At 37.7% G+C, this 26,924-nt stretch overlaps 1 protein-coding gene across 1 annotated transcript in view; it reads left to right on the top strand.

Moving 5' to 3' along the window:
• Nucleotides 1-23,240, top strand: part of CTSC (cathepsin C) — a 40,906-nt gene extending 17,666 nt beyond the window's left edge. The window contains exons 3-7 of the mRNA XM_033207516.1: nt 7,475-7,641; nt 10,711-10,866; nt 16,241-16,356; nt 20,595-20,726; nt 22,323-23,240. Coding sequence (XP_033063407.1) covers nt 7,475-7,641; nt 10,711-10,866; nt 16,241-16,356; nt 20,595-20,726; nt 22,323-22,825 — 1,074 coding nt within the window. The 3' untranslated portion in view covers nt 22,826-23,240. The remainder of the gene's footprint in view (nt 1-7,474; nt 7,642-10,710; nt 10,867-16,240; nt 16,357-20,594; nt 20,727-22,322) is intronic.
• The last annotated feature ends 3,684 nt before the right edge of the window (nt 23,241-26,924 follow it).

Here is a 26,924-nt window from a genome sequence, read left to right as displayed (position 1 = left end):
CCTACATTTTCACATGTAAACTTCCAGTTCCTTTAGTAAAATGCTGGAATTTGCTTGGCTGTAACCACTGTAACAATTTCCTGGCAGTTTTGCATTTTATTACAATTCAACTTTTCAAATCAATGGTTCAGTCCAGTTAATAGGCAGAAAACTATAGCTATTCCTTGGAACTGACATAGGGAAGTTGGTTTCTTTCTGAGGAAAGATGTGACACTCTGATGGATATGCCAAAATACCAGTTTCAGTAAAATTTGCCTGGTTCCTTTCTGACAGCAAATGGAGGTAGTTAATTTGTACATATGTAGATTTCTACAGTAAACAAAGGACAAATATGGAATATGCATTCTTTGTTTTTTAATGTTGCTGGAATGTAATATTTCCATATTTGGTTAATCATCAAATCATTCAAATCCATGCAAAGTACTCTTTTCTGAAATAATCATCTTGATGGATTAGACTTAGATGTCTATATTCTTTATTACGTACTCTAAATTATCTATAGGTACACTTTGAAAATTATACATTTATCACTGTACTAGTATATCTGTTATAAAATGTGAAATATTAAGTGATTAAATATCTTATTAATGTCATAAAATTGTGCCCTACCCAAAATATATTTCAAGAAGATATCATTTGAAAATAATGTAAAATATTCTTCATTATTATTATTTTGTTGCCAAAAGTAATGTTAGAGTCCCTGTTACTGATACTTTTCATGACTGTAAATTTTCAACATTTGGAGACAAAATTTTCTGATGTGTTTCAAAATCTTAAAGAATTTCAGTAGATTTTGACACATTTTTGTTAAAAGTATGAAAGTGTCACAGCTTTAGAATAATTTGGAATAATTACCGATTGGTATTAGGGATGATAATTTTAATAGATAAATTTTAACTGAAACATTTGCTTTATTGATGACTAGTACTAAAAAGAATATAGTGGTGGAACCATTTCAAAACATCTGTTTTTAAAAACTTAACATGTTTGACAGAAGTCAGAATAGGGTAATTATAAACTTTGTCATTTTCTTATGTTTACATCATTAGTATTTGCAAATCCTTGTTTCTTTGCAAGTATATTTTAAACTACTTGTTCATTTTATGAGTGTTAGCCTGATTAATTCAGGTAAGGTGCTCAAGTCAATTTAAGCAGGAAGATGTGAAAAAGAGAATATGCTGTGCCTTAACCATCTTGTAGGGACTTACTAGCACACTGTACATAACAGATGAACATCTGATGTTGGATCTGATGGGCACACCGATGTTGTTTCGTATGTCAAATAATAGTGGGAATTTTCAATTTAAATTAATTATTATTATTATTATTTTTTGAGCCAGAGTTTCACTCTTTTTGCCGAGGCTGGAGTGCAATGGTGCGTGGTTGCACCTCACTGCAATCTCTGCCTCCCGGGTTCAAATGATTCTTCTGCCTCATCCTCCCAAGTAGCTGGGATTACAGGCATGTGCCACCATGCCAGGCTAATTTTTGTATTACTAGTAGAGACGAGGTTCTACCATGTTGGCGAGGCTGGTCTCAAAATCCCAACTTCAGGTGTTTCACCCGCCTCAGCCTCCTAAAGTGTTAGGATTAGAGGCATGAGCCTCTGTGCCCAGCCAATTGTATTTTTATATTAGAAATACATATGGGAGTTATAATACTTTCTTTCCAATGTTCCTTTGGAAACCACTGGTTGAAAGGATAGGTCCCAGTGTCAGCTGCCCAGTTGGCAGTTTCGGATAGAATGTAAGTTCTATGAAGGCATGGATGAAGTATCCTTCATGGCAACTATGGTAATGTTAGTATAGTCACTTGTTTAATGTTTTATAACTTTTTAACTCTTCCAACTTCAATTTCATCTATATCTTTCATAGCAGTCCAGTAAAGTAGTATCAGTTATAGATATCATTCCTACTTTCAGATGAAGTAATTGAGGCTCACTAATTGTGACTTGCTCAAGGTTAAATAAATGATAAGTGACAGAACTGGATTTAAAGGGAAGAGTCCACTTTACTAAACTGCCTCTGTCTTCTAGCCAAGTGTGTTATGTAAAGTAAGTATTCAAACACTGGCTAAGTATATTATTAATCAAGAAAACAACAGAACAGATTTAAGCAAGTTTTTCACTCTCCTCGGTGTTAAAAAGCAGTCAAGTAAAAGATCCAAGATAAATAACTTCAGTTCCCAAAAATAACTTCAATTTCAAAATTTCCCTATGACTACGTAGATCTAATTGGACAGCTGATAAAATGAGTGGGAAATTGAAGAAGGGGTATTTTGAGAATGTGTGGCAACTTAATGGTAATTTTGAAGAAGCAAATGGATAGTTATTGAATCATAATAGTTTTCTAAACTTAAATACTGGGGCTTGCTAGTTCTTCAGATTTTAGGAAATTATCTATTTGTTGCAGTAGAAATTGGCATACATGAATGGAAACTTAAATTATCTCATCTGTGCAAGGCAGTCTTCAGAGACTGATGTTTATATAAGTGAAAACCCTCAGAAAAAATTTTTGGCTGCATTTCAAGCTAGATAGCGGGGTCAAAACTTCAACTTCTTAATTGGTAATACAATGTCAGAAATCACAGAAGTATTTCACTGGAAAAATGACATACCCGAAAACATTCAAATCAAGAAAATCACAGGGGTATGGTGGATGGTCCCCCTTAAGGTACTGCACACTTGGCTTCCCCACTGGTAAATGCCTCTCTTCTACTAAGTTGTTGTCATGCAGAGTGGTGTTGTAGCTCTGTCCTTTTACTTAATAATTTCAGGTTCTAAAAATGATACATAATTTCAGGTTATGAAGACTATAGAATAGTATAAAATAAAATTTTAAAAGGGAAAATAACTCCATCAGTTTAATGGAATGTGTAAGGTTTAAGTTATAACAACAAAAACAAAGTTATAGTTTTTTAGGATTAGTCATATAAATACAGAGTGTGTCTATATTAAGAATTACTGGCTTTATGAATGTTAAATAAGAAGACTGGGCATGGTGGATCATGCCTGTAATCCCAGCACTTTGGAAGGCCGAGGCAGACGGATCACCTGAGGTCAGGAGTTCAAGGCCAACCTGGCCAACATGGTGAAACCCTGTCTCTACTAAAAATACAAAAATTAGCCGGGTATGGTGATGCATGCCTGTAATCCCAGCTACTCAGGAGGCTGAGGCAGGAGAATTGCTTGAACCTGGGAGACGGAGGTTGCAGTGGGCTGAGATCTCACCACTGCAATCCAACGTGAGTGACAGAGCAAGACTCCATCTTGGGGGGAAAAAAAAACCCACAGATGTAAGGATTTGCAATTAGAAAGCTTGAAGGGAAATTTTTGGAACTTCTAGGTCTACCTATATTTACAGATAGGGAAGCAGCTTTGGAGAGGAACATTTGCACTTCTGAAGTAATACTGTGATTTGGACTGTCAGGCATTGTGATATATTGGCATCACCACACCTCTGTTAATTATAAACTTACCTATTCTCAGTGCCTTGTTAATTGTTGAAATGGGACTTGACATTTGTTGTTCTTCCTTTTCTGTTATTCATTTATTCACTCATTCAGTAATTAATTACTTCCTAGTGCCAGACAGTTTTCTAGGTACTGAATAAACAAAAATCCTATTGTCACAGTTATGTTTTTGTGGAAAGAACAACCTGGTAGACTATCGTGAAAAATAAATGAGTTAGTATACATAAAACACAGCCCGTAAGATGGAGTCTGTAATTGTCATCCTTGCTTTATTTATTTATTTAGAGAATGGATCTGATTCTGTTATTCAGACTGGAGTTCAGTGGCTGGGTCATTGCTCATTGTAACCTCAAAACACCTGGCCTCAAGTGATTTCCCCCAACCTCAGGCTTCCAAAGTGCTGGGATTAAAGGCTTGAGCCACTGTACCTGGCCATTGCCCGTGTTTTAAAGATGAGGAAACTGAAAGTACAGAGAGGAAAGTGACTTACTCAGGATCACACAGCCAATAAGTGGCAGAGCAGTCTAGGCTGTCTAGGCCTGAAGGCATTATTCTTTCTTTCTGTTCTGCATGAAAAACCCTAGGCAGGAATGGTAAAAAGACGGAAAGCCAAAAAGACTGAAAGAGCCAAAATGACTGAAAGAGCCAAGACAACATAGGTACCTGAATAGTGGGAAAACACCCATGAGGACTACTAGAAATTCTAGGCAGCCCTTAAAAGGCCTTGGGCAACAATTTGAACTTGACTCATAAGTCAGTGATTCCTCTGCAACTGTTTTTTTTTTTTTTTTCCAAAGAATACAATGGGTAAAACAATGACCTTTGTAACATGTGAACCTGTATTTGAATCCTTTCCTCTCCATTTAATTGTGCATCGTCACCTTTTCTTCATTAGAAAGAAATTTTATCCCAAAGAGATTATCGTGAGGCTCAAATAATATAGGTGGAAGCCCTTTGGGTTTTAAAACCCAAAGGTTTAAAAGCCCTTTTCTGTCATTTCTGGGTATCTCCCACCAGTGATTTTAGTAATTGTTTGCCTCTCTGGCTCTTTGTGAGACGACAAATAGTAGGAAGAAGTGGTGGATGGCATCGGGTAGAATGCTTAGTTCTAGTTCCACCACCTCCTTAGGTCTTTTTTTTGTCCCCCAAGGCTGTATCATTTCTGTGTTCTCTTGAACCTGTAAGATTTATGAGTAATCTGTACAATATTTATAAAGTATGAAATTTCTGCCATTGTGTCACAAAAGCAGTCATAGACAATGTATAAATGAATGGGCATGCTGTTCTCCAGTAAAACTATATTTATAGAAGTAGGCAGCCTTCTCCAATTTTAGTTTGCTCACCCCTTTCCTATAGAACTCAGGTTTATCATATAAAATGTTACACATTATTCCTTTGAATAAATTGTTTACATAATACTTTTTAAATTTGGACATTTTCTAGGACATTCTATTGTTTTTGTTTTTAACTTTTCTTATACTGCAGTGAATGTCTTCCTGTAGGTAGCATTTTGTTTGTGTATGTGTGACAATTTCTATAAAGTAGCTCTTAAGAACTCTGGAAACATTATCAGGCGACTGCCTCAAACAGCAGAGGTAGGAGGGAGCATCGGCCTAACCCTACCTGGCCTGCCTTACCAACGTGCAACCAAGGAGAAGAGAACAGGATCAAGAGCCAGTGCCAGAGAGAAATACGTAATATGGAGTTTAGGCTGCTTGCTATAAAGTTACCATGTTAGACTGTTTTTGATCTACCAAAATAGAAGTTTTACATAGGTTAGTGTAAAATTAATTTTATTAACCTTTTCATACAACACACCCTCTCATATTGCTGCCCAACAATGTCCTCGGCCTTTGTTTCCATGGTCTTCATCTTGAGTAGGATTTTAGTAGGGACGTGAGTAGTTGGGAACTGAACTCATGCTAGTGAAGTCATTCTTCACCGGAAGTAGACATTTGGGCTTCAGAATACCGTGAATGACCAGCCGGGCACAGTGGCTCACACCTGTAATCCTAGCACTTTGGGAGGGTGAAGGAAGCAGATCATCTGAGGTCAGGAGTTTGAGACCAGCCTGGCCAACATGGTAAAACCCCATCTTTACTAAAAATACAAAAATTAGCCAGGCCTGGTAGCACACGCCTGTGGTCCCAGCTACTTGGGAGGCTGAGGCAGGAGAATTGCTTGAACCCAGGAGGTAGAGGTTGCAGTGAGCCAAGATCTCGCCAGTGCACTCCAGCCTGGGCAGCAGAGTGAGACTCTGTCTCAAAAAAAAAAGAGAATATCATGAGTATCACCAAAGATAAAAGGAAGATGTGGATATGAGTAGCCCAGAGTAAGTTTTCCTGTGCTATATAACATACTGAGTGGTGATTCCCAGAATTCAAGTCCAGTTTTTCTGGATTCGAAAGCCATACATTTTTAACTCTTCCTCTAAGTATGATTTGAATTCAGAGAGTCAGATGCAATAAGGTAATTTTAACTTTAAGTGTAGTTTAGTCCACACATTTCTCTAAACTGGGGGTTGGCACACTATAAGCCTCTTTTTGTAAGTAAAGTTTTATTGAAACACAGCCTAGCTCATTCATTTATGTATTCCCTTTGCACCTTTTAGGTTGAGTAGTTGTGACTGAAGTCTTCTAGCCTGCAGGCCTAAAATGTTTACTATCTAGTCCTTCAAAAAGAAATTTGCCAACCTCTGCAAACAAGCGAAATAATGTGTATCAGAGTAGAGCAGGAGTCCACAAACTACAACCTCTGGAGCCAAAACCACCCTACTGCCTGTTTTTGTAAATAAAAGTTTTATAGAAATATAGTAAGTCAGAGCCTGAAATTGTCTGTGCCCAAATTCTCTCCTCAGAAATTTAGCATAGCATTTTCCCTTTCTGTCTCCCACATGCTACACAGCCATTCTGGATTATGTTCACCGCCTCTGTGAGGAGATGTTCTAACATGAGGGTGACTAGGCTCTGGAGCCAAAGCATCTTAGTTCAAATCCTGGAGCTGTTAAAAATAATAGTTATTTTTCAGTTCTAACACTGAAATAAGACAAAGGGCCATATGAGTGAAATAAAGTGTAAAGAATATATTTAACACTTAGGTTACTTTAGCTCCCTCATGATCAGAATATGCTAATAAATTGAGAGATTGACAGAAAAAAAGGATTCTGTTTCACTGTGGCTCGCACCTGTAATCCCAGCACTTTGGGAGGCTGAGGCCGGTGGATCACTTGTCTGGATTTCAAGACCGGTCTGGCCAACATGGCTAAACCCCATCTCTACTAAAAAATACAAAAATTAGCCAGGCGTCGTGGCAGGTGCCTTTAATCCCAGCTACTCGGGAGGTTGAGGCAAGAGAATCGCTTGAACCTGGGAGGTGCAAGTTGCAGTGAGCCAAGATCACACCACTGCACTCTAGCCTGGGCGACACAGCAAGACTCCGCTGCTGGAAAAAAAAAAGTTCATCATTTGTTCTTGTAGTTTCCTGGTGTGGACCTTGTCTCAGTGGAAAAGTGTAGTGTGATAGACTGAGGAGAATTCTATTTCTGCCACTTAACAGCCCTGTTGCCTTGGTAAGAGCTCCTTATATCTGAGCTGAACTCCTTTTGTCCTTGGTAAAATGTGGTTACTATCATCTGCATCCTCATAGCCTTCTTGTAAGATAATGTGAAGTCACTTTAGAAAAATGCCTTGAATGTGCCAGATGCTGTTTTTTTGTTGTTGTTTGTTTTTGTTTTTGTTGTTTTTGTTTTTCCTTGGCCTTCATTCCTAGAAGTGTTTTGTTATATACATTTTGTTTGGTGGCCAAAAATGCTAACCACAGAAAAGTTTGTATCTCTTCTTTTTCTAGAATAATTCTTACAGTGTAACCTCTCAGGGTGAAGTTTTTGTTTTGATGGGCATAGGGTGAAAAGGGGCACATTTCCTGTGAATGAGAGCCATGGAAAATGGACCTGAAATTTGAAAACAGATTTTACTTGGTTTCCTTTTCCCTTATTTGTTTGCAGTATAAAGAAGAGGGCATCAAGGTGACCATTTACTGCAATGAGACAATGACTGGGTGGGTGCATGATGTGCTGGGCCGGAACTGGGCTTGTTTCACTGGAAAGAAGGTGGGAACCGCCTCTGAGAATGTGTATGTGAACACAGCACATCTTAAGAATTCTCAGGAAAAGTGAGTTGCTACAAGTGAGATACACGTTTAGTTTTGTTTTATAGTATGTATGAATATGTGTGTATATTTTTGGAATTTTAATTTGATTATACAAAATGTCTTTGACTTAGAAATATTTGCCAGGCTATACAAAAGCTTACTGAAAAAATAAATTGACCAATATAATTGAGAGTATTTTTTCAAAGTATTCCAAAGTAATGGACCAATGATTTCTTTAAGTGAAATCATGTAATGGACCACAGAATTGCAAATTACTAATAAAGAAAAGCCATTTTACTTGTTGCCATGTAATAAGGGCATGTCGCATAATACATGTAGATACATATATTTATGCTGCAACAAGTATAGGTGATACTAACTGGGCAACTTTTAAACAGGACCATAAATAACTGGAATCAAAGTTCTTAGTAGTTATGCAGCCTGTTGGTTTGCCAGGGCTGCCATAACAAAGTACCACAGACCGGGTGGCTTAAGGAAGGTTGTTTTCTCACAATTTTGGAGGCTAAAAGTCCAAGATTGAGGTGTTGTCAGATTTGGTTTCTTCCAAGGCCACACTCCTTGGCTTGCAGATGTCTGCCTGCTTACTGGGTCCCTAAACAGTCTTTTCTGACTGTCCTAATCTCCTCTTCTTATAAGGACATCGGTCATATTGGATTGGGACCCACCCATATGACCTAATTTTGCTTTAATTACCTCTTTAAAACTCTGTCTCCAAATACAGTCATATGGCTGCAATACAGGGGGTTAGAATTTCAACATACGACTTTTGGGGGGACACAATTCAGACTATAACCTGCAGTTAATGTTTACTGTTAAATTAAATCTATAACTAACTGTGAACCACACAAATAGGAGATTTCAAATAAGACTTTATTAGTTGTGGAAGGAAGAGATGAAATGTTGTTACCTTTTCTGTTTTATGTAGTTGTAAAAGCCACTAAAAATGTACATGTACAAATCATCCCAAGCCAGGCAACACTAGCAATGAATGACTGCAGCACAGAGGTAAGAGAGATGATTTAAAGGAGAATGGATTGTCTGCAAAAGTGCTGAACAAGATCTAGACTAATTCATCCCCTTCATTTTGAGTATAGGTTTTAAATAGCTTTGTTTGGCTTGATCCTGGAGCTATGCATTTCCTTTTAACTTGTTTACTTTGCACCCTACCATTTAGGATATGCTATGTACTATTGTACTCTATTTGATATTCCAAACATTGTCTCATTTAATGAAGAAGCTCCCAACCAGAGTGCTCAGCACCTACATTGCCTCACCTGTGAAATGAGCATGTGGGACTGAATTGCCTCTTTCAGCTCTTAATGATCTGTTATCCCATAGCAAGATACATTATTTTTAATCTCGTTGATCTTAAACACCAAAAATAATATTATTTAAGACGGAGGATGCTATTTTGTCATTACTTTAATGCACATATCAACACACGAGGTTTTGCTAGATGTTACGATAAAGCAAGGGAAACAGCAGGCTACTGTTCCTCAGATATCTACAGTCAATGAAGTATTGACTCTCATTGTGGGAAAATATCTTAAAAGTATTTCATTTACAATTTAAAATATATTCTTTTGCCTAAGGAAACAATGAAACAACAATAACTTGTTTTTGTTATTGTGTTAGTGTAGTCATACATATGATACAGTTTTATAATCTGCTTGATAAAGGTACCTCTCCGGTTTTTTCACACTTTGTAACAAGTGGGAAAGAACTTGTTTGCAGCAAGTGGGAAAGACAAAAACATTAAAACATTATCAACCTGGTTGCACGTTTTTCTGATTATTTTCAGTGCTCTCAGGTTCTTAGACTATATCAAAATTCTCTCTCTACACACATGATTTATAACAGAAAGGAAACTTTGCAGTATGCCTAAAATGTTACTCAGGTTAATTATATCTTGCTTTGCATAGTTTAATGTTTATGGAAGTCTCAGATAGTGAGTCACTCTGAAACCACAGACTCTTTTTTAATAGTAATAATATGGTGAGTTCTATAATTCATAGCATCTAGCACACAGATATGATAAATGTTTGAATTAAATGAATAATCAACTCCCTGAATGTTTCTGCTTTGTAAATATGCTCTTTGTGTGTTACGTCTATTTACATAAGTATCCAAGCATTTGGCACAAGGTGAACCAATGTGGCTCAGATTTTAATGTTATTGTGAATCACCTGGGGATCTTGTTAAAAGAAAAAAAAAAATGCAGATTCTGATTCAGGTGATCTGCACTGAGCACCTAAAGTATGCATTTCTAACAAACTTCCAGGTGTTGCTGCTGATATTGGTTCAAGAACTAAATTCTGAGTAACAAGTATAAGCCAAATGTCCATAAAGTATAATTCATTTTTGCATCATATGGTTATAATGCTTGCATGTTGTATATATGTTGTATACAGGTTTTGCTGTTCTCTTTTTTCATATTAAAAAGGTTATAAAGGTACACTGTAGAAACTGTAGGGATAGGGGAAAGCTGGGCATCTCATGCCACCACTCAGCGGTAACCGTGTTTGGCATTTTAAAAAATGCATTTATAGTGTGTGCGCGCGTGTGTGTGTGTGAGTGCATGTGCGCATACATATGTATGTATATATTATACATATACATTAATATGCATATATACATATATTACTGTCCAAAAGTTGATACATTGATATGATTATGTATAAACTTTGATTTCTTCTTATATTTAATATAGTTGTGAACACTCTTCCATATCATTAAATAACTTTCTAGACATTTTTAATGAATATATTATATAGAAAATGAAATATTCATCTGTTCCTTATCTTAGAATATTTATTTCAGTTATTTACAATCTATTAGTAGTTTAAAAGTACTTCATGGAAAATCCTTATACATGCATCTTAGTTAACTTGAACTTTTATTTTTAGAGAAGACATGCCAGGCTCTTCTAGGCTATTGATACATATTGCCAGTTACCTTCCTGAAAGATTGTACCACTTTCCACTTAAGCACAGAGTGTGATGCCTGTTTTAATTACTCTGTTTACATCAGTAAAGACTATATCTGAAATGATCTCATTTTGGGGGACAGGTATTCTAATAGGCTCTACAAATATGACCCCAACTTTGTGAAAGCTATCAATGCCATTCAGAAGTCTTGGACTGCAACTACATACATGGAATATGAGACTCTTACCCTGGGAGATATGATTAAGAGAAGTGGTGGCCACAGTCGAAAAATCCCAAGGTAATAAAGCACACATTTTATCATTAATAAAAATATGAATGTTGAATACCATCCTCCCTCCTAACCAGTCCTACTGGTGTTGCTCGCCATTTTATTGGTCATCCCAGTTGTAACTTTTTATGTGATCTGTTAACAATCTTTCTCTCCTATTGATACATATTCTGTCACTTTCCAAGTCCTATTTATGAGTTTTTCTTTCACATGTCTGTTGTTTCCATTGCCCCCTTTCCATTTCATTAATAAAAATATGAATGTTGAATACCATCCTCCCTCCTAACCAGTCCTACTGGTGTTGCTCGCCATTTTATTGGTCATCCCAGTTGTAACTTTTTATGTGATCTGTTAACAGTCTTTCTCTCCTATTGATACATATTCTGTCACTTTCCAAGTCCTATTTATGAGTTTTTCTTTCACATGTCTGTTGTTTCCATTGCCCCCTTTCCATTTTCTACACTCTGGCATGGAGCTTTGTCCTGTTTCTCCCATGCTATGGATTAGCCTTCTGCCTGTAACCGCCTGAGGGGTTCTTCCTGCTTGCTGCATAAGGAAAGACCATGGCAATGTAGTAGAGAAAGAGCTTGAGAGACACTAGGCTGGCCACGCCACGTGGGGGATGGAGTTCATATTCAAATTATCTTGTCCAAAGCTCATAGGTAGGAGATGGAATTGAGTGAAGTAGGAAATATTAAAGCAGATATTATAGTCTGGCTGCCTGATTTTCATTAGCAGTTTTGTATATAAATTAGTTCTGTTCTAAGAATCCACTGACATAATAGAAACTCTCAAAGATTCTTAGCTTGAGATATAGGGAGTCTGTGAAACTGCTGAAATTACAGACAACATTTATTGTTTATGAGCATTTCTGAATCTAGAGCTTTCACTAGATTTGTGAAGAATGTGGGCCAAAAGATTAAGAGCCAATCATGTGTCTTTTACTCAAAATGTTTGTAATTCTCACCTTTTTATCCCCCAAACTCCTTTTTCTCTCTCTTCATTTTCACAGTGTTACTGGAAAGGGGTCCTGATCCAGACCCCAAGAAAGGGCTGTTGGATCTTGCGTAGGAAAGAATTTAGGGCGAGTCCTCAGTGCAAAGTGAAAGCAAGTTTATTGAGAAAGTAAAGGAATAAAAGAATGGCTACTCCATAGACAGAGCAGCCCCGAGGGCAGCTGGTTGTCCATTTTTATGGTTATTTCTTGATTATATGCTAAGCAACGGATGGATTATTCATGTCTCCCCTTTTTAGACCATATAGGATAACTTCCTGACATTGTCATGGCATTCTTTTTTTTTTTTTTTCCAGAGTCTCACTGTGTTGCCCAGGCTGGAGTGCAGTGGAGCAATCTCGGCTCACTACAACCTCCGCCTCCTGGGTTTAAATCATTCTCTTGCCTCAGCCTCCCAAGTAGCTGGGACCACAGGCGTGAGCCACCATGCCCAACCAATTTTTGTATTTTTAGTTGAGACAGAGTTTCGCCATGTTGACCAGGCTGGTCTCAAACTCCTGACCTCAGGAGTTCCTCACTCTGCCCACCTCGGCCTCCCAAAGTGCTGAGATTACAGATGCGAGCCACCGCACCTGGTCTGTCATGGCATTCTTAAACTGTCTAGCGCTGGTGGGAGTGTAGCAGTGAGGAAGACCAAAGGTCATTCTCATCGCCCTCTTGGTGTTGGTGTGTTTTAGCTGGCTTCTTTGCTGCAACCTGTTCTATCAGCAAGGTCTTTATGACCTATATCTTGTGCTGACCTCCTATCTCATTCTGTGACTTAGAATGCCTTAACTGTCTGGGAATGCAGCCCAGTAGGTCTCAGCCTCATCTTACCCAGTTCCTATTCAGATGAAGTTGCTCTGGTTCAAACACCTTTGACAATAACATTAAGCCTCAGTTTTCACATTGCTTTTGTTTTGTTTGTGTGTGCAATGATGGGCAAATCTCCACCTTATGGGATGGTAGAAAAAAGGAACTTAATATTGAAATGACTGTTTTGTGCCAGATAATTGCTTTAAACTGTATCAGCATCTTATTTAGCCCTGTTGATGAGATGGATGTTATCTTCATAACAGCTGCCATTTTATTAAGGACTTACCAGAAAAAGGCACTGTTCTGAGCACTTGTTACCCATCATTACATTGAATTTTCATAACAACCTTTGAGGTAAGCATGATTATAACCACTTAAATAGAAGTTAACTGTAGTTTCGTATTGTTAGGTTCCTTGCCAAATGTTACACAGATAGTAAGTGATAAAATCATATGCCCTGAAATTACATTGCACTGCCAAACTTAAATTTCTTTTTTATCCTTTATATTCTTAGGTTTAAACAAGACAACTAGTTAAGACATACTGGATTTTGTCCACAGTTCCTGGCTCATAACTCCCATAGGCCTTGTTACTGTCTTTTAATGTTGGGGCACATTAGGCCTCAGAAAACAGAATCTCTCTCTCTCTCTTCTTCCGCCCTTCTCTCACCTGCCCAGGGCAGCACTCTCATCTTCCCTTGCCTTTCTGATCTTGGGTCATAGGACTTTCATTTCCAAAGATGTCCTGTGTCATACCCTAAAGGAAAGAACGCTGTTGAGAGAGGCTAAGAAGAATCTCAACAGACAGATCTGGCTGTGTTTACATCATACCCTTTTTGTCCAATCACATCTCTACATGGTTGTCAATTGTGCCTATTCAGTGTAGTCTCCATATAAGGCTCACAAAGACAGGGTGCAGAGAGTTTCCAGATAACTGAACACGTGGAAGTTCCTGGAGGGTGCTGTGCTCAGGGAGGGCATGGAAGCTGTGTGCCCCTTCCCCCATACCTTGCCCTACTCATTTCTTCATTTGTTTCATTTGTAGTATATTTTATAATAAACCAATAAACATTAGTTAGTATTTCTCTGCGTTCTGTGAGCCACTCTAGCAAAGTAATTGAACCCAAGAAGGGTGTCATAGCATCCCCACATTATAGCTGGTTGGTCAGAAGCACAGGTAAACAACCTAGGGCTTTCAATTGGCATTGGAAGTAGGGGACTGTTTTGTGGGACGGAGCCCTCAACCTGTGAGATCTGATGCCATCTCCAGGTACACAGTGTCAAAACTGGATTGGGGGACACCCAGCTAGTAGCCACTGTGAAAATAGTTGCTTGCTTGATGTGTGGGGAGAAACCCACATGCATTTGATCACAGAAGTCTTTTGTGTTGGTAGTTGATAGTGTTCAGTGAGAGATTTAAAAAAAAAAAACTGAGTTTCTTCTTCAACGTACTCTCTCAATGTGAAACCACAGAAACTATTTCTATTCAAAGATGGAAATAGTTTGCATCTTAGTTTTTATTTATATATCTTAGAAGAAGTGTCCAAGCTTTGTTTTTTCTCTCACCTCATATATAAAGTTACCTATATATGGGTATAGATTTTTATGATCCTTGATTATTTAGACTTTGTCCAGGTTGTATGTTTTATAGCATTACTGTAACTTCTTTCTATTTGTTATAGTAATTTTTGTATGCATTATTTCTCTTAACATTGTCTTCCATATTGTTAATGACCATCTCATATTTATCTCTGTATCATGTATATCTTCAACCAATGTGACTGGTTTAGGAGAAAAAAAATTAGTGAACAATTAACTAGCGTTTCTCTAGTCTATACAATTGTCAGGGTTACAGTTGCTATTCTTGAAGAAATCATTGTTGTTTTTCTCTTTGTTTCATCTCAGTTCCATTTTGTCATGTATTCTTAACCTGTGTTGTATATAAGAGAAGTTGTGAGAGACAGGACCACTTGTGGATAGATGCAGAGGGCATGAAGTAGCCCAGAAAGAATCTTTGCCATTGACTAAATTTTAGCCTAGTAAAAAACATCTGGTAACCACTGAAAAACTAGAACAGTTTGATATGACACTGCCCAGTTGAATAAGAAATTCAAGTAGTTTATAGTAACAAAAAATAATTTTTACCATATTGTGACTGTAGTGTCCTAACAAAAAATTTGAAGGAGCAGAGAGAGAGAGAGGAAGTGAGTTTTCGCTGGGGGCTGGTGAGGGGAGGCTACTTTATGAGCAGTTTTAAAAATTAGAAGTTAGGGAAAAACTCTTAGGGGAGTTTTAAGTGGTGAGTAACAGGCACTTGAGGTTACAGGAGCAGCAGCATAAAGACATAGAACAGAGAGGCCATTTGGCAGTCTTCGGGAAACTCCGAGAAGTCGAATGTGTCTAACGCTGTGGTGTGTTTCTCTCTCTCTCTCTCTCTCTATGTGTGAAATCGCTAATATAGAGAAGCTGTTAGAACAATTTTCTCACTTGCCAAAAATGTCTGTTCATTCATGGGCCTAGGCAACTCTCCTTTGTGTGTCTTACAGCCCAACACTATCATATAAGGTGTGGTTCTATAATGAAACAGTTTTATTTGTTGTTTACGGAGCTAGTCAGCCTATGTTATGCTTATATTACTGGTTGAGGGTGTCCAGGTTCTTGGCGTTTTGAACAAAGAATTGGACAAAATGTACAAATAAAGCAAGGAAAGAATGAAGCAACAAAAGGCAGAGATTTGTTGAAAATGAAAGCACACTCCACAGGATGGGAGTGGGCCTAAGTAAATGACTCAAGGCTCTCCTTACAGAATTTTCTGGGGTTTCAATACCCTCTAGAGGTTTTCCATTGGTTACCTGGTGTATGCCCTATGTAAGTGAAGAGGGTGGAGTATACTTACAAAGTCATTTACTCGGTATGGGCCCTGTGTTAATGGAGAGGATGTTACTCCTGGGAGTTGTGGCCTGTGTAAATGCAGAGGATGAAGTGAAGTTACAAAGTGGTTCACATTCCTGCCACTGCTGAAGTGTTGCCATTTTATTTAGTTCTAGGAAGTCAGCATGAATTGGCCTTATGTTCCCTGCCTCCAGGCGCTATTCTCTTGCCTCACATAGACCTTGTTTTTCCTTTGCCAACTTCACTTCTTTTACAGCCACCCCACTACCAATGTGTCTGTCTCCTAAGTCAAACATCAGTGATTCCTCTGTTTTTTCTAAACCCTTCTTATGTCTTTTACTTCTCATCTCTTTCTTAGTCAAAAATCTTTCAAAAGTGAGTAAGAATGCAGCTATTCAGGCAAACTAAAAATAATATCATAGTGATATACAAAACCAGTGTGATTTCACAAGGGAAAATTATCAATACTAGATACTGAAAAAGAAACAATGAATGAAAGCCATTTACACAACTCTGTTGTATAATTGACACATTGAATCACTCATAGAACAAGTGCTCTTTGGGTCTGAATCTAGATCCTAGCTAGTCTGGTAGCTGAAATAATAGAATTATAACAGAGTTTAGAAAATCATCCTCAAATGAAAGATTGTATGTTGATATCAAATGTGTATTTCCTTTCTAGGCCCAAACCTGCACCACTTACTGCTGAAATACGGCAAAAGATTTTGCATTTGCCAACATCTTGGGACTGGAGAAATATTTACGGTATCAATTTTGTCAGTCCTGTTCGAAACCAAGGTAAAAAAGAATTCTAAGTTTTTTATTAATTTATTCTGAACTATTTATTGAACATTTGCTCTGTGATGGATTTTGGGGATACCTAGATGGAATGGGCATGATCCCCTTATTACAGAAATAGAAAATAGGTGGCCTATGGATTATTCTTTCCTTTTATATCCACAGCAGACTTTGGTAAAAAATTTTCTTTTCAACTGAGCTTAGCATTTCTTCAGTACTTTTCTCAGTATATTTTCCAGGTAGCTAGTGACAATCAGAGTGATATGTGAGACAAACTCATTTGCCCTCCTAGTAGGAAAGATTCTAGTAGAAGCAAAGAATTGTGTACCATTCTGCAAGGGGTTTGTTGGAATCTTTGTTTGCTATCTGTCTCTCTATTCCCCCACCCCCATTAGTTTAGTCATTAATTACTACATGAACCCATAAAATAAATCCTTAAATTATTTTCCTGGTAGACTTTTTGAGCTGTGTAAGGACCTTTCAATTCACTTTACATTAAAATATGACATGTGATGGTAAGTATTAACCCAGCTTCCTGAGTGATGGCATGAGGGCAGAGCTCAGGTTCATGAAAATATTCCTATCATTGAGTTTTACCAGTAATTTTCAGAAATTTGATAACATTTGATTTCGTAACATGTCCTCTAACTGCACTTGATAGCAAATTATCTTTTTATCCTGAGTTTTAGCCCACAATGACTTGGAGAATCTATGCAATACTCAGGTTTATTACTTCTAAGCTCATTTTGAAGATAATACTACCCATGACTGATTTGTTACTATAAAATAGGTTTAGTATTTGCTATCTGGAAATATTCTGATTAGTGTCTCCTGGGAGGATTATAAATTTAGAGTACCCAAAGATAAACTGTTGTTTCCCTTTCGTAAAATTTTAGTGATAATCAGTCTCTGCCATGTCTCATTTTCATCACTTGCCCTTCAGGCTCCCATCTCACTGAATTCTTGCAGTGTTCTGAATGTTAAGAGTCCCAAGTAGGTCTTATAACAGCCAGTGAGCAACATTTCTCTTCTTCATCAGACACCAAGGGTCTCATCTCTTTGCTTTTCTACCAGTTATTCTGGGCTCTTCAGCTCTAAAGAAAGTATAGGTCCTGAAATCTTTCCCTACCTTCTCAGTTTCCTGCGAAGGCTTCCTTGGAAAGTGGGATTGGAAATCAGATAAATTTGAAGATAATTGAGAAATGAATGCAAAGTGAAATTGAAGGGTCCATGTTAAGAGATTGCAAGTTACGCTATCACCAACTAGATTTTTTATGTCTGTTTGAGAGGATTAATTAATAGTGCATATCATGTGTTGACTTGATCATTGAGGTCCTGGCACATGGTTAGCATTGCTATAATGTGAGCTACTGATATTGTAGTGTTGCTTCTGGTGTTACCAGAACATCTAAAATGTGTTAGGATTTTTTTTAATGGCAGAGGAAATAAAGACTAATATGACATAGTCCTTGTCCTGGTGATTTACAGTTTAGCAAGACATACAAGCAAAACATTAAAATATGATAACTACTTTAATAAAGCATTTTTTAAGTTCACTGGTAACATAAGAGATGGTAGAAAAGTTTAGCAAACCCTTCCCAAAAGATATGAATGACAAGTTATATGAGATAATAATTCAGGTAAAGGAAATTAGACTTTCTAAAGCCAAATTATTTGACATTGGTTTTCATAGACCTTGGTAAAAGCTATTATTTTCTCCAATGTTCTTTATTCTCTGTTATAAATAAGATTTGTACAGAGAAATGGCAATTTCAAAACAGAGGGCTTTGATGGATTAATTGCTTCTGAATTGATCCCTCATCTACAGTATCTTGTCAGGTACTTGAGAAAATAATGTACTTAGAGGTTCCTCTTTTGACTTTCTTTTGGTATTCTATATTGTAAGTTGGGGAAAAAAGTATTTTCTCTTCCTGCTAATTGGGCTACTTGAAAATTCCCACCAACTTTGCCAATACCAGTGTTCTGTATAACCCAGATTTCAGAATTAGCTGCAATTAAGGGAATTCACCGCTTTTCTCTAGTCAGAGAGCAAATTGAAATTAAAGAAAAAAGAAATAGTGGGAGGACAAATGAGGTTTTACCTTTACACTTGGAAACAGATTTAAGAACAAGCCTTATAGCTAGATTTATTAATACTTTGAGGTATGAGGGGGAAGAGAAGCTTAGAAATAGGGCAGAATGGGCTTTCTTTGTTCTTCTCCCAGCTATACTGTTTTTATTTATTATTATATTTTTAAGAGAGAAGGGAAGTGTCTCTCCTGGGTCACATTAACTAGGAAATACAGAGTGTTTTCATAATGCGTAAAGCCTAGTCCATTTCAGTCTTGTTTCAAAATGCTGTTTATACTATTTGAGCAGGAAGGCAGAGACCTTAAACTGCTCCACCCAATTCATTTTACACAAAAGATAAAAAAAAAAAACAAAACAGCGTCAAAAGGTCAAGCGCACAGTGTTGCACAACCAATGAGAGGCAAAATAAGAGAAGAGGGAAAAAAAAAGAAAAAAAAGAATCCTGACTCCTGAGTCCTAGTGCAGCATGTTCTTCACTGGTGGAAGGTACTGCTGAATATAGTTATACCATATGAAAATAACACTATCTATTTGAGATTGTAGAAATTTGATTACTGCAGAGCTCTGGCTGGGATAGAATCACTTGTTATTCTTTATTGCATTGCAGTATTCTTAAGAGATAAATGGCTCTTTTAGAATCAGATTGGCCTTGGCTGTTGAAATGAGGCATTAATTCCTTTGGTAGCTGACACATTCTTACAAGTTAGGGGCCTGATGAAGGTTATCTTTTTCCCTTGTTCCTGTGATTGCTCTGTAAATAGAACACATTCGGAACCCTTGAATGCACTTGTGGCCTGTCCCTCCCACAGTGATTGATGGTTAGATAATGAGAATTTAATGACCAGTACTGAGAGAGATTATTTCCATGGCTGCTATGGGCCGAGAAAGCTGGACGGTCAGAAAGGGACCCTTTCCAGACTCTCCTGGGATGTGTTATTTTTTTTGACATTGGTTTCCTTTCATGAGGCGCCAAGGTGTATTTGTAAGTTGTCCAGTGTTGCACAACTAATGAGGGGCAAAACAAGAAAGCAGGAAAAAAAACAAACAAGAATCCTCACTCCTGGTTCAGTGTGTTCTTCACTGTTGGAAGGTACTGCTGAACATAGTTATATGTTCAGTGTGCAATGTACAATGTTGACATTTTTCATTTGAAGGATGGGTCCTATAGATAGTATCATCTGCATGGTTTTGAAAACAAAAGATATAAGCTAATTTTGCTCTGTCTAGTGACTACGAGACAGGGAGAGAAAATCTGAACATTGGTTAAAGTAGACATGGACCCATAAATTGAAAAGGACACTAATCCTGCCTTAGGAGACAGTAAGGCACTTGTCCCTGCTATCTGTTAGCTGTGTGTCCTTGGACAGCTCATTGCTTCTTTCTGAGCCACCTTTACATGTTATCAAGTAAGCAGATTGTACACTAGATGAATTCACAGGGCCTTCCTCCAAGTGATTTTCTAATCTTCATAATTTAGATAATCTCTCAGTAGGAAAACAGTGTATAATATGGTCAATCTGAGATTTTTAGGGGGAGAATTTTAGGGAACATCAGAAATGGCAGTAGTTAAAAGGAAACAGGGCTCAGACTGACTTCTGTTTATAACTTCACGTGGTAGAAGGGATGAGAGTTCTCTCTGGAGCTTTTTGTATTAGGTCACTAATCCCAAAGGCCCCACCTCCTAAGACCATCACTTTGGGGATTGGGGTTTCAACATGATTTTGGAGGGACATAAACCTTCATCTCATTGCATTAGAGGTATTTGAAAGCTCAGCTCACATGTATTTCTCCACAGTTTTCTCCCAACCTGATGGCTTTTAATGTTGCAGACATAAATCCTTTCATCATTATCAAGAATATTGCCAAAAACTTCTCAGAAATTGTGAGGGGATTTTTTAGTTTCTAAAATATTCTCAAAGAAAATCCCATGTACTAATGTTTGCCTTTTGATGAAAAAGGATGAAGTCTTAATGATTGCCTTAATAAGCTCAACAATGCTTGTTAGTTGAGTCTTCTTATTGTACTGATTCTTATAAACAGCAACATTCAGTATAAACATTAATGTATGTGATTCACTAAGGTTCCTGTATGATTTTCTGTGAGGCTTCAGATGGCTCCTGGATTATATGTCTTTTTTTCATCTCCAGCATCCTGTGGCAGCTGCTACTCATTTGCTTCTGTGGGTATGCTAGAAGCGAGAATCCGTATACTAACCAACAATTCTCAGACCCCAATCCTGAGCCCTCAGGAGGTCGTGTCTTGCAGCCAGTATGCTCAAGGTAAGTGTTGCATTTCAGATACCATTTATGAGCTATTTACCTGTGTGGAGCTGGCTGTTGTTGGCAAAGGCAAAAGGATGGTGCAGTAAAGAGAGCACAGTGTCTATGGTCAGAAAACCTGGGTGCAACTCTGGCCCTATAACTTATTAATGGATGGTTTCTCATGGAATTCACTGTACCATCTACCAAAATGTCAATAGTTACTATATATTGAGCGAGCTCTGCCTCTTACATATATTGCCTAACAATGCTCAAAACTCTGAGTAGTAGTAAGTATAATCCCTATTTATGGATGGGGAACAGGAACAAAGAAACTTTTCTAATAATTTGAAGGTCTCACAGCCTTTAGCATTGGAGTTTCACTTCTAATTATCGTCTCCAAAACCCAACTTTTTTTAAAACCATACTAACACTGGTTTCCCTCTGGGAGAATTTTAAAATTCTGTACTTAGGGCTGGGCGCAGTGGCTCATGCCTATAACCCCAGCACTTTGGGAGACTGAGATGGGTGAATCTCTTGAGTCCTGGAGTTTGAGACCAGCCTGGGCAACATGGCAAAACCCCATCTGTATTAAAAATACAAAAAATTATCTGGGCTTGGTGGCGTGTGCTTGAGAATCACTTGAGCCCGGGAGGTCAAGGCTGCAGTAAGCTGATATCATGCCACTGCACTCCAGCCTGGGCAATTGGAGTGAGGCCCTGTTATGAAAAAAAAAAAAAAAAATCTGTACTTAGGCTTTCAGATCAGGCTGTATATGATGTATGTCAAAAACACAGCTACAATTGATTGAGGGAGAAACATTACCATTTTAAAGATTTATGCTGTCAAGCCCAGATTTGGCCACTAGGAATTTCCCAGCTCACCACTGAAACTGCTGATGAGTGATTATTTGCCAGTGAGCCTTTGATTCTTTCTAAAATACGTAATACTAGTTGTGACTTGTAGGCTATAGGGGCTATAGTATATAAGACAATCTTTATCCTCATGAAGCTTACAGTTAAGTGAGAGATAGAGATTAAATAATTATAACAGTGTGAAGAAGAGTGAAGAAAAAGTACAGAGTTATGGATATATATAATAGGGTCAGGACTGCAGGAGGAAGGTAAGAAAGACATTTCAGCAAGAGGTTGTCAGGGAAAAGACTTGCTTGAGAAAGAGCTGAGGTGTGGGGTCTGGCTGCTTAGCAATAACCATAATACATAACTTTTGCTATTTTTATATGAAGTAACTAATTTAACCCTATGAGGAAAGTACTACTACCATCTAGATTTTACAGGTAAGTAAGCAGAGATACAGAGAAGTTATACTCTTCACACAGCTTTGGCTTTAAACCTATGTAGGCTTCAGAGCCTCCCCACTTAACCACTTTGCCATTGCTACACCCATGTTAGGTGCTAAGTAGATATCTGTTAAGTAGAAGGGGGATGAAAGGATAGTTAGCTAGCTGGAAAATGGATGGATGAATGAAATGACGCTTAAGCTAAGAACAACTTTCGGGGTAACATGCAAAGAATAATGGAGCAAAAAAGAAAAACATAGAAAATGGGATAATCCTTTTTCTACTAAGGGGTAACCATGTGTGTTGTTCATCTTCAGGCTGTGAAGGCGGCTTCCCATACCTCATTGCAGGAAAGTACGCCCAAGATTTTGGGCTGGTGGAAGAAGCTTGCTTCCCTTACACAGGCACTGATTCTCCATGCAAAATGAAGGAGGACTGCTTTCGTTATTATTCCTCTGAGTACCACTATGTGGGAGGTTTCTATGGAGGCTGCAATGAAGCCCTGATGAAGCTTGAGTTGGTCTATCATGGGCCCTTGGCAGTTGCTTTTGAAGTCTATGATGACTTCCTCCACTACCAAAATGGGATCTACCACCACACTGGTCTACGAGACCCTTTCAACCCCTTTGAGCTGACTAATCACGCTGTTCTGCTTGTGGGCTATGGCACTGACTCAGCCTCTGGGATGGATTACTGGATTGTTAAAAACAGCTGGGGCACCAGCTGGGGTGAAGATGGCTACTTCCGGATCCGCAGAGGAACGGATGAGTGTGCAATTGAGAGCATAGCAGTGGCAGCCACACCAATTCCTAAATTGTAGGGTATGTCTCCCAGTATTTCATAATGATCTGTACCAGTTGTAAAAGGAATTGATATATTCACAGACTGGAGACTTTCAGCAGCAATTTCAGAAGCTTACAAATAGATTCCTATGAAGATTTTTGTCTTTAGAATTAAAACTGCCCTCACTTTTAATATACCTTTCAATCACCCACTGGCCACTTTTTTCTAAGTATTCAATTAAGTGGGAATATTCTGGAAGATGGTCAGCTATGAAGTAATAGAGTTTGTTGAATCATTTGTAATTCAAACAGATGCTATATTTTTTAAAATCAATGTGAAAACATAGACTTATTTTTTAATTGTACCAATCACAAGAAAATAATGTCAATAATTATCAAAACTTTCAAAATAAATGCTCATGTTTTTAAAATAAAGTTTTAAAAATAACTGCATTATAGAGTTTATATTTACTTCAGTTAATTTTTATCATTGACTCAGTAAGATTCACTTATGTTACCTATGTAAGCACTTATTTAAGAAGAAAAAATGTTTGAAGATATTTCAATTAAAAACAAAAGTATGAACCTTTATGACAGGGGATATACTCAGATAATGCCTAGTGAATCCTAAGATTATCCTTGGATATTTGATGAGTCAGAGACCTCAGAGAAAAAAATAAGAGTTTTGACAAAATCTGGATATTGGTGAAATTATTCTATGATGTGTATCTTGTATTTGGGAGTATTGGTTAGTTTTCAGTAGGTGAGCAATAATAGCTTAATGAGTGAAATACTAGCAGCTTAGATTTAAATAGATTTTTGGAATCTCCCAGAGATATTTCACAGTGGATATGAAACCTCTATGCTAAGTAACATATGCCTTCTCCTAGAAATTATGTGACAGGAGAATAAGGTAGTCAGAGCTCTGAAACATGAACATGGACCACAGCCTTATCGAGCTGGAAAGGACCATAATGATCATGTAATTTAACCTCTTTGTACAGAGACTCAACTTAGAGGGCAAGTGATGTGTCTAAGGTCACATAGCTGGCAAGTGATGGAGTCATGCTTAAAACCTAGATCTTCGAAACCGAGTTCTCCTTGAGCACCTTCAAGCACTGAATCTCAGCATTTCCCACCAGAGTGTCTGCAATCACCAGGGATACTAGCTGCATACTTGGAAATTTCACCTTACCATTCTGAGTTTCAGAGTTTTGTGTGAAACCCACGTATTTTCTGCATTAAAATTCACTACAATTATGTTTTTACCTTCCTTGAACTCCAGTAGGGCTCCAGGAGTATACACCATTTAAAGTTTGGCTTCCTGGACCTCCTGGCATGCTGCCACATACCTTTGATCTTTTCACCACATGGTGGCACAGAAACAGCACTGGAAGGCACAGCCAGGGTTGGAATCATTGGAAGGCCTCCAAGGAGATGAGATACAGTTTCTTTTTATTGTTACTGATTGAATGTAATTTCCATCCTATTTTGTGCCCAGCCTCACTGCTATGTGAACATATAAACAGATTTTTAAATCAAGCGTAAATATTTTTTTTTACTAAAATTCATGAAGTTCATCTGTCAGTTTAACAAACACAATTCTATTTAACATGTAAGCATGAATTTATTCTCTAATTTTCCAGGTGGACAGCAGTCGGCGGACACATGGGAACAACTCATCATGATGTAGAGTGCCTGTGATTTTGCACTATTTTATGAGGGCCCTGACTGGCTCTTAAGCAAATAAATTCATTGCTGGTGTCATTAAATACTTTAGGAAATATTAAATGGCTAAGTACTGGTGTGAACCTAACTGTCATGGAAGTCAGATCATACAACATGTTTACTTGAAGACAAGCAATGATTTGAAGAGGCCCTAAATTTTCAGAGATTATGAGAGGGATTGCCCAGAATAAGAACTTAAGATAGACTACATTTCAACTTGGATTTATCTCCTGTCGAAGTCTGCTTTTCATGTTTCTCTATGACAGAAAGATCATTTATATCATCCATGTTGCAGATTTCATCAAATACACGGACTAAATGGAACATTAGGGTTCCACAAACCATGCGATTAGACTATTAAGCTGTACAGAAAGCAGGTGGTGTCAGTATCTGGAACTTTTTGTATCAATGCTTAATAGAACACATACTCAGAGTCTTTTAACAAATGGAACTCTAGAAAAAAAAATGAGATGGGAACGCTGGCTAACCTCCCCAAAGACATTCCCAGAAAATCTACAAGGATTGTTTACATGGATGATGCCACAGGTCACAAGAAAAATAATATTTAGCCGGGCAGTCTAACACAAGCATAATATTGACTCTGGAGCCATAGTGCCTGGATAAGAGTTCTGGCTCTGTATCTTATTAGCCATGAAACCTTACACAGTTTCCTTATCCTACCTGTTTTCTTTTCTTTTGTTTTCTTTTCTTTTTTCTTTGTTTTTCTTTTCTTCTCTTTTCTTTCCTTCCTTCCTTCTTCCTTTCTTTCCTTCCTTCTTCCTTTCCTTTCCTTTTCCTTCCTTCCTTCTCCTTCCTTCCCTTCCTTCTTCTCTTCTCTTCTCTGTAAAAACAGAGAAAGTGGCGTAGATATCTCTCACTGTCTGAATTTTTTACTTTTTTTTTTTTTGATTCATGCTCACTGAAGCCTCAACCTCTTGGGCTCAAGTCATCCTCCCACCTAAGCCTCCTGTGTACCTGGGACTACAGGTGCATGCCACCATACTGGCTAATGAATTTGTCCTCTCTAAACCGTTGCTATTGCAACAAAGGAACCAAATACTATTTGTATTTGTGTTTTTAACAGCATTGCTTGCTATCTAAGCTCAGGTGCTTCATCATTCCAAATGGAGGTGCTAAAGATAATTAAAGACAATGCAGTTTCCTTGATCATACAAACTTGCTCACAGAACTCAGGAACTGAATAGATTTAGATAGTAAGGAATATGTATACATACTTTATAGAGTTATCTGAGGGTTAAATGCTTTATATATATGCAAAGTATGTAGAACAGTGTTTGGCATGTGGTAAGAAGTAAATAAATATTAGTATTTTTCTGAACTCAAATTGTAAAATAATATTTTGCTATGAGGAAGCAGCTAAGATGTATTCTATAAATAAGCTCTACAATGAGAGGATAGAGAAGGGCTTATGAGGGTTTTTTGTTTTGTTTTTTAAGGGAGAAAATAACCTACAGAGGAACACTAGCACAAGGAAACCCACAGAGAAAAGCAAAAAGCTTTACAAATTAGGCATATGGTTTAAATTTCATTTTTACTATACAATTTTTACATCCCTCACCCCTACCATTCTTGTGTTGCTGCCTGTGGGAAGAGAACAAGTCTGAGAGGTGATGGAGTTTGAGAGACTACCACAGGAGTGAGTAACAGGACCCAGCCAGGAAAAAGACACTGCAATTTTGAAGTGAAAAAGACTGAAGGTAATGTAAAGTCATAATTTGATTTTCATATTCAGGTTCTAAAAGCATGAAGATAAAGTAAGCATAACAGATTTACATCACATTAATGCTGGAAGGTTATCTAGTCTACCTCTGTTGCTAAAAATGGGCCTTGAGAGGTAACATGCCTGAGCTTCCAGCTAATAAAGATAAATCTATGCTCCAATATGTCCAGAACTTTCTATTGTACCTGCTGCCTTCCAATTAAGAAAAATGGCAAAATAATGTATCCATTCTTTTTTTTTTTTTTTTTTTTGTATTTTTAGTAGAGACGGGGTTTCACCGTGTTAACCAGGATGGTCTCGAACTCCTGACCTCGTGATCCGCCCGTCTCGGCCTCCCAAAGTGCTGGGATTACAGGCTTGAGCCACCGCGCCCGGCCAATGTATCCATTCTTAAATGTTGTGAGACCAATAACCTCACCTTGTTCTTTAAAATAATTTCCAAGGTTTGTACTATCTCCCAGAAATCTCATTCTCATTTCTGGGGCAGGTACTCTAAGTGCCAATCCATGAGTGGTGGTTTGGAAGGTTTAATATAACAGTTTTCTTCTAAATATAGTGATGTTAATATATTTATATCTCTTAACTCTAATTAAGGTTTATTTTTGGTTTAAAGCTAAGTAGAATCTTCCTGACCAAGTTTGGGGACCTTTAGATATATCAGAATCTTC

The sequence above is a fragment of the Trachypithecus francoisi genome, unplaced genomic scaffold (assembly GCF_009764315.1).
Source record: "Trachypithecus francoisi isolate TF-2019V2 unplaced genomic scaffold, Tfra_2.0 Lachesis_group8, whole genome shotgun sequence".
NCBI classification, from domain to species: Eukaryota; Metazoa; Chordata; class Mammalia; order Primates; family Cercopithecidae; genus Trachypithecus; species Trachypithecus francoisi.
This window is presented reverse-complemented; position numbering and strand designations above follow the sequence as displayed.